Genomic DNA, 15,296 nt, shown 5'->3' with positions numbered 1-15,296 from the left:
AGTATATACCCAGAAGTAGAATCGCTAGATGGTACGGTAGTTCTATTTTTAATTTGGGGGAGGGGGGACCACTATACTATTTTCCACAGCAGCTACACAATTTTACATTCCCATCACTAATAATTCTATTTTACGCATTCTTATCTGTTTCATTTTGCTGTTTCTTCCTCCAAAAAGATCATAAGTTTTTCAAAGACAAGGAACCAAATGGTTTCTTGATTTTTCGTTCTAGTGAAAAGGTCCATACTAAAGAACAATGACTTGAATTTTGTATCTAGAATGTACATGTCAGGTATCACATATAGCCAGACAACTAGAGTAGCTAATTATTTTAATAGCATCAAGTAACTCCCCTAAATAGGACTAATTCCAAATGATAACTGATCTCCATTAGCAAATTAATGAACATGACTATTTTAAAGGGCATTGTTAGCCAATGTAGAGACACTCCTAAACTGACCATTACACCTGAAGGGCAATGTGTGCAAACACTTAATACAAATAACAACTATCAAGTCTTATCTAATAGAAAGTGAGCAAAATTATCCACCTTCAGTATGACCTTCAGTCCTAATTTGACTATAGAAACAATATATTTAGTGTTCTAGTGAGCAAATATCTCACATTTGATAGTCTGAATATAACAATTTCACTTATTCTTTGAATTTAGCATTTCTTGATTGGAATTATAATTCCACATACTTTGGAAATAAGGATGAAGTGGAATACATGCCAACTAGAATGAACAGTGAAAACCTAAGGACTGTTAAAATCTCTCCCCAAGGAAATGTTTAAACTAACCTTAATGTCTGGAGTAAGGAAAGTGGTCAGAAATCTTAAAAGCATTCTTTTGGGTAAAATGTTAATAATTTTACAAATATGGATGATGTTGAGTAAAGAAATGTAACCTTTCTCTTGGTGTTTTAGGTGGAATACAAAGCTGACTACAACAGCTGGATGAAAGGGTGTGGCTGGGTACCTTTTGGGTCCTTAGAAATGGAAAAGGCAAAGCGAGCTTCAGACATTCTGAATGAGGTAAAGCCATCATGTCTCTGAGAGTCAGAGACAGATTTGTGAAGGTGTCGTGTTAAACCACCCCCCCAAACCGTGGGAAGTGCATCCTTCACTGGTTCATTCTCTAAAATTATTGCTGAAGTAAACAAACAAACAAAAAACCAACCAAATTTATCAAGTGCATGAATTATCTGTAGATAAGCATACCTCTTTACATCACCAAAGTCATTTATGTTAACCAGTCATGATAGAAATATTTTAACAACTTTATTGAGGTATAATTTGCATACCAGAAGATTCATGTATTTCACCTTGACAAGTTTTAATAAATTCATACACTTGTATAGCCATCCCCACAACTGAATTTTAAGATGCCACTAGTACCCCAAAAAGTTTCCTCAAAAAAATTCCCACTCCCATTTTCAACCCCAGGCAACCATTAGTCTGCTTTCTGTCTCTATAATTTTGCCTTTTCTAGAAATTTCTTTTGTATCAAGATTCTTTCACTTAGCATAATGTTTTTGAGATTCATCATATTTCTACATGTACCTGTAATACATTCCTTTTCATTAGTGAATAGTATTCTTTTGTATGGCAATATCACATTTTGGTTGTTCAGTTGGTGGGCATGTGGATTTTTCCAATATTTGGCAATTGTGAATAATGCATATAATGACTATTATAGAAATTTTCTTTGAAGTATTATGCCCTATGCTATATTCACAATGACTTTGAAGTAGTGGATAAGTTATTCAGTCTAAGGAAGAAAACAATGGTGATCTTGGGGCTCTTAAAACAGTCCCTCCTCTGACAACAACTGAACATCCCCACTACTATCAGGTGACTCCACCATCCAGGAAGTTAGACGACATAAAGGAGGGTCAGAGGTCACTTTCTCTACTCCAGAGATCTTTCAGAAAAAGTCTTCTGGGTTGGTAGTGTTGAGAAGTCTGATGTTGGAAGAGGAATGCTGCTCTCTACACAAAAGAGGGGTGTATAACATGCACAGAGGAAGAGAACAAGGAGAAGAATATAGGAGTACGAGTAGCTCATGTCACCAGCTCCCAGCTGAGACATCTACTGTCCCCTCTCCTGTATCTCCTCAGTACTTTAATGAGAACTTACATACTAACCACATTAAGGCTTGCAAAGCAGCAGTCCTCCCCTTCTTATTAATAATCCATAGCTGTTGCCCACCCTAGTTCTCCAGTTCTCCTCCCTCAACAGGACAACTTCAGTTGCTGATGGGGTGACAGGGAAAATGACATCCCTGGGAGCTTGTTAGTGTCATGCAAAGTCCTTGCGTGCTTTTCTGTTAATCCTTTAGAAAACTTGGTGATGTTTTAGGATTCTGCTGAGCTGACGGTACCCTCTTTCACATCATAAGCAAGAAATTAGGAGAGTAACGTCTGGTTCCTGAAAGTTGTATTGGTCTGTACTACCCCAAACAATCCAAAATTAAAACAGTTTTTTAAAATGCTGGCTTTTGTATTGTATTCATCTTTTCCCCCCAAGCCAATAAAGAAGCTAGTAGTTTTATATTTTAAAATCAGGAAAAATTCTTGTCCCTCCAAAATAAATTTAAAAGATTTTGATATATTAGTCTTTGGTGAAAGTAATTTTTTTTTTCTTTTTAATTCACCAAACAGAAGAAATACCGCCAACATCCAGACACTCTCAAGTTTACTTCGATTGAAGATGCTCCGATTATAGTACAGTCAAAAATTAACCAGGCCCAGAGGAGTGATGTAAGTGTTAATTCTCTCTGTATTTTGCTGAATGTTAACTAATACAAGTACGTTTGTATTCCAAATGTAATGATCACCTGGACTTACTATATGCTGTCTAAAGAGACTCAGTTATATGAACAACTGTGTAATTCCCCAGCTTTTCATTAATAAAGCACACCTAGGTCATTTCTTTAGAAGATTATGTTTATTGTGCTGACTGTCCTGTTAGTGATTGGGCGCTGCTTTCCAAGGAAAAGGTAAGAGAGGCTTTTCTTGATGACCAGAAACACAAGCCTATTTCTAGGAAAGATCAGGAAAGTGAATATAGGCACTGCATCTCATGGAGGAGTTACGTTTTAAGTCAGAGCTGAGATAAAAATGTGTTTAGTAAAAACTACCCCTAAATCCCTTTAATCTCCCATAAAGTATAATGTAGGTAGTTGGTGAATCCCCCCCTGGTAACTTTTCCTATGCTCAGGAAAGCATCTGCAGGTTAACATTGTCATTGGGTCACCTCCCTGGGCTGTTAGGTAGGTCCCCCTACCTAAGCCTGGAGGTTCTTAGGGCATACCGAGGGATTTTTGCCAAGGCTGGACCCGCACTAAGATCAGACGCTATGCAATTGTGTAAGAGACCTTAAACGCCTACAGATATTTTCAGGTGAATATGGGGTTGGCATAGAGAATGTCTTCCATAAAAAACACCTCTGTGCCACGTGATCTGCTCTGAAATTATTTTCCTGTGCCATTAAACCCTTTCCCATACTTTATTTATCTGTTTGTTGGTTTATGCATTTTTTTCTCTTCCAGGTCGCCTACAAAGCCAAAGGAGAGAAAATTATTCACAAATACAGCCTGCCGGCAGACCTGCCCCAATTCATTCAGGCCAAAGTGAATGCCTACAATATCAGTGAGGTGTGCACGTGGGCTCAGCTGCTCATTGAGGGCTAAACCTTTTCTAAGTGTGGTCTGAGTTATATTCAAATGACATTTTTTCTTTCAGAATATGTACAAAGCAGACTTGAAAGATTTGAGCAAGAAGGGATATGACCTGAGAACTGATGCAATTCCCATTAAAGCCGCCAAAGCTGCCCGGCAGGCGGCCAGTGACGTAAGTCCAGCTAGTGGTCACTTGTTTGTAACCAGAAAATGTGGGCAAGTGGGCTTGCTATCAAGAAGTCACCATGTGTGCTGACCCTGACTGGAGGCAGGTCAGGCTGAAACTGTTTGGAAACAGACCTGAATTTTCATAGGGATAAGGATTTGCCTAACCTTTTCTAATATGTTCTGATAATCAAGCCCCCTAATTTAAAATTCTCATCTGTATTTCTGCAGGACATAATAATTCATATTATTCCTTTTGCAGAAAAAAAGAAGTTACTTGCTATCTAAGTCATAATAACCTCCTGATGGCAGACGTTTATCTCAAAGCTGGCTTAATTTATAGGAAACCCCTCATTCCTTAGCTCTGTTTTTTACTTCATTGCTTCTGTAGACTGATGAGTGGGCTTCAAGTGTCAGAGCCCCTAAGAGTCAGTCATTAGGATCCATTAAAGTTGAGACTTTTGTTTCTTTTCCTATCTTGCTTCAACTCAGATGTGAATGGAAGTCACTTTGCTCTTTGAGATTTAAATAAAATTGACTCAAGACCCCTCCTGTTGTCCTGTAGGAAGTGGGATGCCTTCCCCTTCATTGCTGCTCAGTCTCTGAGGTTTTCATTTTTTTTGATCAACTCTGGCTCCACAGTGGTTTTGCTCTGGCTCACCTGGGCTCTCTTCCCCTGGATTTACTCCTCTCTCTGCTCCATATGATCCAGAGATGGAACACAGTCCCTTCCTTTTGGCTTCCCTCACACATCCTAAGCACAACTTTATAGATTGTTTGAAATGACATTGACATTGCAACAATGTAAATACATTACAATTGAATAATAAGTGTCTGCCATCCTAAAAGCCCTGCTCCAGAATTTCTCACTGATACCCTTTCTCTGTGGGTCCCCGTCTAGCCACCCAACCCTGACATGCACACAGACCTTCCCTCACATTCCTGCTTCTCACTTTCCTGGACTTCTTCCCAGGTTTCCCCAAGAAAGTTCAGTTCTCCCCATTTTATTGTTCAGAGCCAATTGGTGTTACACACTACTGGTCTTGGCTCTCCCTCTGAATATCCAAAGATTCATTAAAATTGTACTATTGCTACTAAAATTCTTCTCCCTCCTCTCCCTCCTCTCCCTCCTCTCCCTCCTCCCCCTCCTCCTCCCTCTCCTCTTCCCCCTCATCCTCCCCCTCCTCCTCTTCTCCTCCTCTTCTCCTCCTTCTTCTCCTCCTCCTTCCTCCCTCCTTCCTTCTTCCTTCTTATCCTCCTCCCCTTCCCCCCTCTTCCCCCTCTTCCTCCTCCTCCCCCCCCCACCACCAATAAAATAGCCAGCTATTTGGCTTTAGAAGCACAATGTAATTGGTCATTTGGCTTTATCATAGTCTAAAATGGAAAGGAACTTATTTTACTTTGTCACTGATATGAATTATAGTAACATCCCCACCCCAATCTCTATCATAGCAGAAGCAACTGCAGACAACCAAATGGGCTCTAAATAACATTTAATTTTACCAGGCTACATTTTAAACATATACAAGCAAATATCTAATTGATTATTAAAGTAATTTCTAGGAAGTTCAGTTGCCTCAAATACATCTCATTGTTTGGTAAAATCTTCATAACTACATTAAAAAGTATGCCCACTTTTGTTCCCAATAGGTTCATTACAAAAAAGATTATGAAAAAGCCAAAGGGAAAATGATTGGCTTCCAAAGCCTCCAGGATGATCCTAAACTGGTTCATTATATGAATGTGGCCAAGAGACAGTCGGACCGAGAGTATAAAAAAGACTATGAGAAGACAAAGACCAAACACAACACACCCCATGATATGTTCAACGTTGTGGCAGCTAAGAAGGCTCAAGATGTCGCCAGCAATGTCAACTATAAGCATTTGCTCCATCATTACACCTACCTGCCTGACGCCATGGACCTGGAGTTGTGTAAAAATATGATGCACATACAGAGTGATGTAAGTGGCCATTACTCTACAGGATGGTCCCCCTGTAAGGCGTGTGAGAACCTGTGTGAGCGAGCACCCACCACCTGGGGCACTCACTCCTCTCTTCCCCTTTTGCTGTAGAATGCCTATAAGGAAGACTACAACACCTGGATGAAAGGCATCGGTTGGATACCTCTTGGCAGTCTGGAGGCAGAAAAAGTTAAAAAGGCGGGTGATGCCCTGAATGAAAAGAAGTACAGGCAACATCCAGATACCCTCAAATTTACCAGCATCGTGGACTCCCCAGTTATGGTCCAGGCAAAACAGAATACACAGCAAGTCAGTGATGTGAGTGCAAAAAGACAAAGGGTGCAAATGATGGAGGGAGGCTTAACAAATCATTTTTATTCTCTGAGCCAATATCTTTTCCTTTTAAAATTATTACTGTATTTTATTTAAAAATAATAACTACAATTATTTTTAATGTGGGTACAACATTTCCTTTGTCTTCTATCTTGCTTTTTACCTTCCTTTTTAAAATATCTTCCTTTTTAACTGCCTGGAAATACTGTGTTATTGGATAAATGTGGCACAGTGCAAAAAGTTCTACCCTAGTTCTACACACACACAAGCAAAACTTAAGCTTAAATCCTAGACACCTTATTGCAGCAAATTCACCATATTCAATTCTGCATTAAGTTGCTCATATTTACTTTTCATATATGAAATATTAATACAGGGAAATACACATGAAATACAATTTTGCTCCTCAGAATCATCATTCATGATTATTATAGAGACCTTTCTTATGTCTTGGTGGAGATTAGTATATTGTTTGCCTGCCTACTATATTGATTAGTATATTGTTAGTATATTGTTTCCCTGAGCAGTGTCTAAATGGCTAATGTCAGGTCTAAAGGAAAGTTTGGTGTATGGAAGAGCTAAAGGGACTTCAAAAGCATTCATTCATTAATTCATTGAATGAATGTTTTTAAATACCTTCCATGTGCCAGGCGCACTGTATTATGTGCTGATGGGATCAAGATGAAATAGATGAGGATGAGTGTGATATAGGGTAAAAGGAAGTTAGAGGAACGAGAATAAGACAAAGGCATGGGCAGAAACAGCATGGCCACTTGGAGAACTGAATGCTACAGGAGAGGCTTGTGCTAAGTACAGGGGAGGGGCTTGCTGCCTGCCAGAGCTTCCCTGGCAAGTAAGGGAAGGCCACATCCCTGGCAAAAGGAAAAACATAATGATGACCAAGAAATAATGAATGGAAGGATAGTGAAGGATGAAGGATTACAACCCAACCGTTGAGGGGTTTGCATGCTCATTTATACTCTGGATATTACGGGGGAGGTAAGGGGAAGCACTGAAGATTTTTAATCCATGGAGTTGCATGATAAGGTCTGTTTTAAAAGATAACTAGCAAAAAGTCCGGAGACTATATTGGAGAGGGGAAGAGATTGAAGGCAAGGAAGTGAATTAGGAAGCTGTTACAGAAATTCAACAGAAGCCTTATTTGGACTTAACTCGGGCAGTAGCAGTGAGAAGGGAGATGTTTAGCAGGTAAAGTTACGAGATTCTATAAATGCTTAGAGATGGTTTCTAAAGGCAGTGAAGTGAAGATAGCTCTTGGACTCCTAGAAGAAATTATTCAGTGTTTGGTGGTTCATTTAGTTATCAGCCATTTCAGATTTTACTTGTGATACATACACACCAGTTTACATATGATGTTCCATCTAGGGAGATGGAGAGATATAAGGCAAATGACAATCAAGAGACTGAAAAATCTACTTGGGATTTCAATTCTATTTTAGTTTTAGAAATTAAGCAATTTCTTTCTTTTTCATTAACAAGAGGAGGATACAATATGATTTCTACTTCATGCACTCTGATATCTTTCAGACAACTTTAAAATAACAAAATAGAGTAAATATGAAATGATAAACCTTTTATGTATGCTGGATTTACATATGAGCACCTTCATATCATGAGGAAATTATTGTGTGCGTCTACTGATACAATTATAATTGGAAAGTTTTTAGCAGAATTGAAAGACTCATTCTAACTACCATTTTCCCTCTAAAACTAAGAAATTAAAACAAACAGACAAAATCTCCAAGATTTTATGAACTATTTACTCCACTAGCAAAAAATGAACTTTTTGGCTTTGGTGAATTCTGTTACTCATGCTAAGGTTTCATATTTGAACTCATTTTTTATTCATCTCTGGCAAGCAATGATTTCTATTTTCTTAAGGATTTTTTTTCTCTCTTTCAGTACTGAGCTGTTGGGTCTTCCTAAATATAATGAGATTCTTGAGTTTCTTAAAGTAGGAAAATGCCTTTGATAATTCTAAACAATAGAAATAGTGGGGGATTCTGCTAGGAATAGCTCCTTTAAGCGTGTAATTAGTGTATTTTCCTTTTTGTACCACCCATGGTGCATTTTATTTTTGTGACTGTGCGTTGCAGGTCTTATACAAAGCTAAAGGCGAAGATGTGAAACATAAATATACTATGAGTCCTGATCTTCCTCAGTTTCTCCAGGCCAAGTGCAATGCTTACAATATAAGTGATGTAAGTAGGGGATTTGATGGGGTGTGAAATCCAGACCTGATGATAGAATAATAGAATTTTGAAAGATAATGGGGTTTTGATAATTACTTAGGTCCGTTTTCCACAGAGCCCCAATTACAGCACATCCCATGCGGGTGGTTCTGTGCCCTGTGGGCTGGCCTTTTCAAGTATAGGACAGCTCTAAAGGGTATAGCATTCTTCTTTGTGTAGAGCTCAACCCCTATTACCCTAGTTTTCCTAGTTTTACTCATGGAGGCAGTTTTTATCCCCCAGAAAAATAAGAATAAATAAAGCCCCCCCCCCCTTTTAAAACAACAACCTTAAGATCTCTAAAGCTAACCACCAGGTCTTCCCTTGACCTTCCTTTTATAAGACAGAACAACTTCATTTTCTCCAGTTGGTCCTCACATACCATGGTTTCCAAAACCTTTATTTCTCTCCTCTGGATGCACTCCAGTTTCTCAATATCCCTCTTCAGTGTGTGCCCAGATTGGAGTTGGGTGAATGACTAGTGCCGATTTTAATGATTTCATGCTACACAAAGTGTGACATTTTGCTAACATGACTTTTTTTTTTAATTGAAGTACAGTTGATTTACAAGTAATGTGATTTCTTAAAACAGTGTGTGCTATAGGAGATTCTTTTAGCTTATATTTGGAAAAGAACAAAATCCCAGCAGCTGAGGAATCACCTCAGCTGATTACTCCACAGCATGCTGACATCCTTTCTCCTTTTCCATCCCAGGTCTGTTATAAACGAGACTGGCATGATTTAATAGCCAAGGGCAACAACGTGCTCGGTGATGCTATACCCATCACTGCAGCTAAAGCATCAAGAAACATTGCCAGTGATGTGAGTAAAAGCTTTAGGAGAAATCTGGGTGATTGCCTTTTTAAAAAGTAATCAAATGTGTGCTTGTTTAAGTGATACCACATTGAAAACAATACATTGAATTAATGACTTTCAAATTTTCCACAAAATTTTGTTTTGAAAATGTCACTATCTCAATGTTTTGTGATTCTTTTCAGTTGACCCCAGTTGGTAGAGCTGTCATAAATCAGACAGCGGTTTTCTCCCCTGATTCATAGCACAAATTACCTTCCCTGACACATTTCCATGACAGCCCACATTTATTTTCAGGGAGAACACTCTGACTGACACTAACACGTTAAATTCAGATAACTGGCTGCATTATAATTGCATTAAGAAGATTGAAAAGACATTATGTAAAATGTACAGATTTTATAAACCAAATGGGAAAAAGCCTACTTTTCTAGAATGTAATTTTGACTTATGTAAATTGATGCCCATTTCATCTGTTACAGAAAAAGTAGACACTTACACTTCACCCATCATTGAAAAACAAAATTTTCAAAAGTATGCATACCCTGTAAATTTCAACATCACACACTATTCCAGGGGCTACAACCTTGGTTTGAGAAAAGAGAAGGGAAAAACCACCTATGTGTACAGACCATGTGGAAGATATGAGTATAAGAATTCTACAGTCTTCCATGTAGGGATGGTGCTGAAAACGTGTTCCTCAAAGCTTTGCACGTCACTATGTAATACATTTCTGGTTTAAGGAGGAAGTGACAGCCTGAAATATGACATTTTCTTTTTGTTTGTTTGTTTTTTGCCCTTACATGGAACTTTTCCTAATATGCCTAGAAATACTTCGTAATTCTTCTGCCTGCTAAACTCTTGTTTATAAATTGGTGCTTGAATGGCAGGAGCAGAGAGTCTGCAGAATTTGTGTGGATTTGAATTCTCTTATATAAAAGTGGAGGTTTTGATCTGTTACCAACTGTATAGTTCAGTCCACACCCCATTGCTGACTTCAGCAGTGAGAGACCTTGGAGAGCAGAGCTTCTACAGTCAGGTTTTTACTGATGGGGAAAGCCCTCAGTGGTTCCTGCCCTTACTATGTAGTTCCCTTAGTTCTTCTGCAGGTGCTTCAGCAGTGAGCTTGGAGAGCAGCTGCTGAGAGCTGGGGTTCGATGCAAGCCCAGCTACCTGCCCATGCAGCATCCAAGTTGACGCCACTTAAAAAGAAGAGGGTTTTTGTCTTAGCCATATTAGGTCAAGCTGAGGCAACAAACATAGTAATATTTTCCATCCCCTACCCTAAGGAAACCCGAGTATAAATGTCTTGCATGTAGAGTTCTTTAGAGTTTATCCTGCATCTGCTGTGCACTTATCACTGGGCCAAGCAGAACAGAAAATGAACAGTTTTCTCAATAATTTCTAGTATTCTATGATGTGAAATAACATATTGGATTAGGAAAATTCACATCCCTGGAAAATCAAGAGATGTCGGTCTTTTTTTGAAATATGTCATGTTTATACTAAGTATGAAAATTCAGTTGGCTTTTAAAGTTCTAATTGCAAGTCATCTAGAGGATTCATAGCAAAGAAAACAAACTGGTCCTGAATTTATCATGATGCCCATTTGTAACCTGGCAGTGCTGGAAATAAATGCTTCCACTCTAAACTTCCTGGGGTTGAGGGACAGGGGTGTGGTTTGCATTTCTTGTACAATCTTTCAGTAAGTCACAGTATTCTGAATGCTTTTGTGTATGAATAGAGTTGCTTCACCTAATGTTCCCAATGCCTAGGACTTTGCTAACTTAATTCTGCCTCTGCAGTATAAATACAAGGAAGCTTATGAGAAGGCAAAGGGAAAGCAAGTGGGTTTTAGAAGCCTCCAGGATGATCCCAAGCTGGTCCACTATATGAATGTGGCAAAGTTGCAGTCCGATCATGAATACAAGAAGAACTATGAAAACACCAAAACCAGCTACCATACCCCCAGGGACATGGTTAGCATTACAGCTGCGAAGATGGCCCAGGATGTTGCCACCAATGTCAACTACAAGCAGCCGATACATCATTACACATACCTACCTGATGCCCTGAGTCTTGAGCATGCCAGGAACATGAATCAAATTCAGAGTGAAGTGAGTATATATAACATAATGGAGCCAGAGATGTTGGCACCAAAGGGGTGATCATTTCTTCCTATTTTAGCAGACTTCACAATACAATAAGATTTTTTTTAAAAAATGTACTTTAAAATAAACAATCATCACTGAAAGTCTTGGTAGACAAGCTGTGTTTTACGGGCTTTCTGTGCTCCTGTTGTAGTCATTGATACGGTCTTTATTAACTTATGGATCAGAGATAAAGCCATATTCCACTAAGTGCATAAGCCACCTTGGTTCTCAACAAGAGGAAATGGTTGCTTCTGGTAGGTCTGCTTCAACTGTGATACGTATAATGTGAAATAGGAGCATTCTCTATTCTTTCTGAACTAAGTAAATTTCTTTTTTTTTAACTGAAGTTCACACTCTCATGCATGTAAATCTAAGTAATGAGTCATCTAAAATGAACCAGGAAGGCATTGTGATTGCAGCATGACTCATGGAGAGCTGCATGGGGAGGGTGTTCAATATTCAGGGCATTTCCTACTGCAGAAGCCAGATTTTTGTAAGAATCATCCTTGTTAAAGGGAAGAAATGGTGTTCATTTATTGTTGCTCAATGAAAATGTCTCTCTCCAACTGAGATGGAGTAGCCTAGGTGGACAGCATAGGTGAAATTCAAAGGTTATAGAGTTTCTAGTGAAATCAAAAGGAAAGCCCAATTTATTGTCAAAAGAGATACATTTATTTTTCAGCAGTACCTATGGGAATATGTGGCCTAGATTCTGTCCTAGAATGTATAATGCACTCTAACAACAAAACAGCTTTCTCTTATGATCAAATTCTGGGTAAGAATCTTGGTGACAGATAAAGCCAAAAGCTCTGGTACAGACACAGGCATGCTCCGCATTCCCTCTCGATAGAATTGCAGACTTCAGACACATCCCTTGAGTATGCTCTTGGATATCTCCTCAAATGAGATTACTCTTTTACAGAATGTATATAAAGACGAGTACAACAACTTCTTCAAGGGCATTGGCTGGATCCCTCTCGGATCTCTGGAGGTTGAGAAGGCCAAGAAAGCAGGCAATGCACTAAATGAGAGAAAGTACCGACAGCACCCGGACACCATCAAGTTCACAAGTGTGCCCGATTCCATGGGCATGGTTTTGGCTCAGCACAACACAAAGCAGCTAAGTGATGTAAGTGGTTTCCCTTCAAAAGGTTTTGTCCATGAGTAGCTCCCATGACCCAGCCACTCCACCATCCTTCTTAATTTGGTTCATGAGAGTGCATCTATGTTAGCAAATCAACTGCTTTCAGAGGTATATTCAAAAGGTTTTACTTTTGAAGCAACTTGGAACTTAAGGAGAACAGGGAGGGGAGAAGGAAGATGTTCCAAGTTTGCTTTATTTTCCAGATGTGGAAAGTCTGTGTTATTCATAAGCAGATCCCTACATTATACACATGAAATAAAATTACTGTTGTCATCTGTGACTTTGAACTGTAGGCCAAGGTATTTATTGCTCTGAGTTGCAAGAGTTCTACTTAACTACATGAAGAGATGGCATAGTATCCTAATCCCCTTGCAAAATAAATAGCCCAATATTCTGAGAGAGACCTCTGAGGAGGAGTTAAGCAGTTTACTTTCAGAATCACCTTTCTGAGCCCAGCTCTGTCTGGACCGTTTTTCTTAGTCACAGGTATTACAATGCTCAGTTCTTCACCTCACTTCGTAATTTCAGAGTTCTGTTAAGATCCCTCCACCAGAAAGAGAGTGGTAAATAAAGAGCAAAGAAGAGAAGACTTTTCTGGGTTTCTAGCCCCACATATTCAAAAGTGGAGAATGCATTCTTTCGCTCAGATCTGGGGATTATCTGTGGATTTCATTTCTCAGACCAGTCTGACATTACCACAAATGTTTCAAGATTAATTCTATTCTAGTGGTACTAAATGGTGTAAAATCTAATTTCTTTTGCACTGACTGAGGTGTCACTTCTTGTATTTTTCCAGTTAGGAAAACCCTACCCTCACAATACTAAGTTTTCCTCTTCCCAGTAAATGCCATCAGTGTCTACCTGGTTATTACCTGGCTACTCAAGCCCGAAAGGGGGGAGTCACCACTAACACCTCCCTGTGTGAACCCTCACGTGCAATACATCCCCTGAGTTAGCTTCCCAATCTCACAGCCATCCTGTTGGAGCACTTCTCTGTCTTTCAGCTGCCACCAACCCCAACTCCAGCTTTTATATCTCTCACGTGGACAACTACAGTAATCTGTTATCTGGACTTCCTGCCTGGGGTCACACATGACAACCAAAAAGACTATCTTAAAACATAAATCATGTCTCTCTTATACTTAAAACCCCCTAGTAACTTCTCCTTGAACTTAAAATAAAATCTCAACTTGTTAACTTGGTTGACAGGGCCCTCAGCTCTGTGGCCTACTCTCCCTCCTGTCTAATCCCCCCAGGACCCCCTCAGCTCATTCCAGCCCTTGACTGGGCTGCCTTCAGTCCCTCAAGCTGGCCACGTGCTTCCCATGCCCAGGACCCTGAATGCTCTTCTTCTGCCATGACCTCTCTCCTTTCTTCAAGTTTGGGCATAAATGTACCCTTTTGGAAAGCCTTTGCTGACCCCCTTAAGTGATTTAATTTACAACACATCACCAATTCTAGTTCTGTCTTACAGTTTACAGGTTTATTCTGTCTCCTCTATTGGACTATAAGCTCCAAGAGGATGAGTCTGCCTTTTTATCACTTCAAAGACAAAACCTACCACCCTGCCTATTGGCCCCCAGTGCTGCCCAATAAATATGGGTGGAATGAGTGAATGGCTATGTCTACTAACACTCCCTCTGTGTGATCGTGTAGGTGTTTGCCTTGTAAGTGGAAAAGCACAAACAATAGCCATCCTTTTTAAAGAAATGTGTGCTTGATGAAGCTTTCATTATGTCAGCTCATGTGATTTGCACGCCGCCTCCTTTATTTTCAGTTGAACTACAAGGTGGAAGGAGAGAAAGTGAAGCACAAGTACACGATGGACCCCGATGTGCCTCAGTTTATTCAAGCCAGGGTCAATGCCTTCAACATAAGTGATGTGAGTATTTGGCCTAGTGGCAGTCTAGTATTGCTTACATGGGCTTCTCCTTTCCAGTTCTGGGTAACTCTAGCACTGGGGAATTTTACGGGGAGCAAACAGTGTGGACCCTTTGAGTCTTGCTGGAAGGAGGTCATTGAGAGGATGTGGCTGCCAGGTGACTCTGGAGCTGGACCCGGGAAACTCAGGCTCCTCACCCACTCCTCTGTCCTTGGAATGTATGTTCTGCCCACTGTTCCCTCAGTGAGAGCTATTTTCAAGGACGCAGCCTTGAGAGAGCAATGTGTTGTTGAAACCATCTGGACGGTATATGTTATTGAACTCAGCTAAGGCCTAAATAAACTTGTAAGGTTCTGGTGGGCAGGTGTGGATATCTACTTGTCTTGTGACTGCCCAAGACAAGCCTCGTATGTAAGTTCCTTTGTTTATTAAACCTGCCACCTATCAGTTGGGAGTGCTCTGCCTCTTTCTTCATTCTCTCCTTGCCCTCCACATACAGGGAGCCAGTTTGCAAACCAACAGTCTCCAAATTGGATCCTTATCATAGAATATGAGACTGGAGGCTACCATACATTTTGCTTAATGCATACTTTTCTCAACTGTAGGCTATGACTTGTTAGTGGGTTATAAATCAATCTAGTAGGTTGTATTCCATTTTTTAAAAAGTGAAACAAAATGGAATAGACAAGACTGAAAAACACAGGAGGGCATAGTCTGTAGTAAGGGTAAGTATTGCTATTTCTATAACTTCTGTTTCAGTTACTTGTTAAAATTCTAAGCTTCTAAGAAAGTTTGCAGTAGTTTTCTTCAGAAACTTTTTTTGTATGCGACTAGCATCTCTCTCAGGTAGTCTAGATATGTAACTGGTGGCAATGTTTAAATTTACTCTTATGAATTATTTCCTTTTGCT

General features: G+C 39.6%; 1 protein-coding gene across 34 annotated transcripts in view; it reads left to right on the top strand.

The window, feature by feature from the left end:
* NEB (nebulin) overlaps positions 1 to 15,296 on the top strand; it is a 215,969-nt gene that overhangs the window by 39,149 nt on the left and 161,524 nt on the right. For all 34 annotated transcript variants that reach the window (XM_074363636.1, XM_074363662.1, XM_074363660.1 and 31 more), the window contains exons 29-39: positions 928 to 1,035; positions 2,664 to 2,762; positions 3,554 to 3,658; positions 3,747 to 3,854; positions 5,498 to 5,809; positions 5,921 to 6,127; positions 8,260 to 8,364; positions 9,109 to 9,216; positions 11,013 to 11,324; positions 12,283 to 12,489; positions 14,282 to 14,386. In XM_074363636.1, the coding sequence (XP_074219737.1) occupies positions 928 to 1,035; positions 2,664 to 2,762; positions 3,554 to 3,658; positions 3,747 to 3,854; positions 5,498 to 5,809; positions 5,921 to 6,127; positions 8,260 to 8,364; positions 9,109 to 9,216; positions 11,013 to 11,324; positions 12,283 to 12,489; positions 14,282 to 14,386 (1,776 nt within the window). The remainder of the gene's footprint in view (positions 1 to 927; positions 1,036 to 2,663; positions 2,763 to 3,553; positions 3,659 to 3,746; positions 3,855 to 5,497; positions 5,810 to 5,920; positions 6,128 to 8,259; positions 8,365 to 9,108; positions 9,217 to 11,012; positions 11,325 to 12,282; positions 12,490 to 14,281; positions 14,387 to 15,296) is intronic.

Source organism: Camelus bactrianus, chromosome 5 (genome assembly GCF_048773025.1).
Source record: "Camelus bactrianus isolate YW-2024 breed Bactrian camel chromosome 5, ASM4877302v1, whole genome shotgun sequence".
Lineage (NCBI taxonomy): Eukaryota > Metazoa > Chordata > Mammalia > Artiodactyla > Camelidae > Camelus > Camelus bactrianus.
This window is presented reverse-complemented; position numbering and strand designations above follow the sequence as displayed.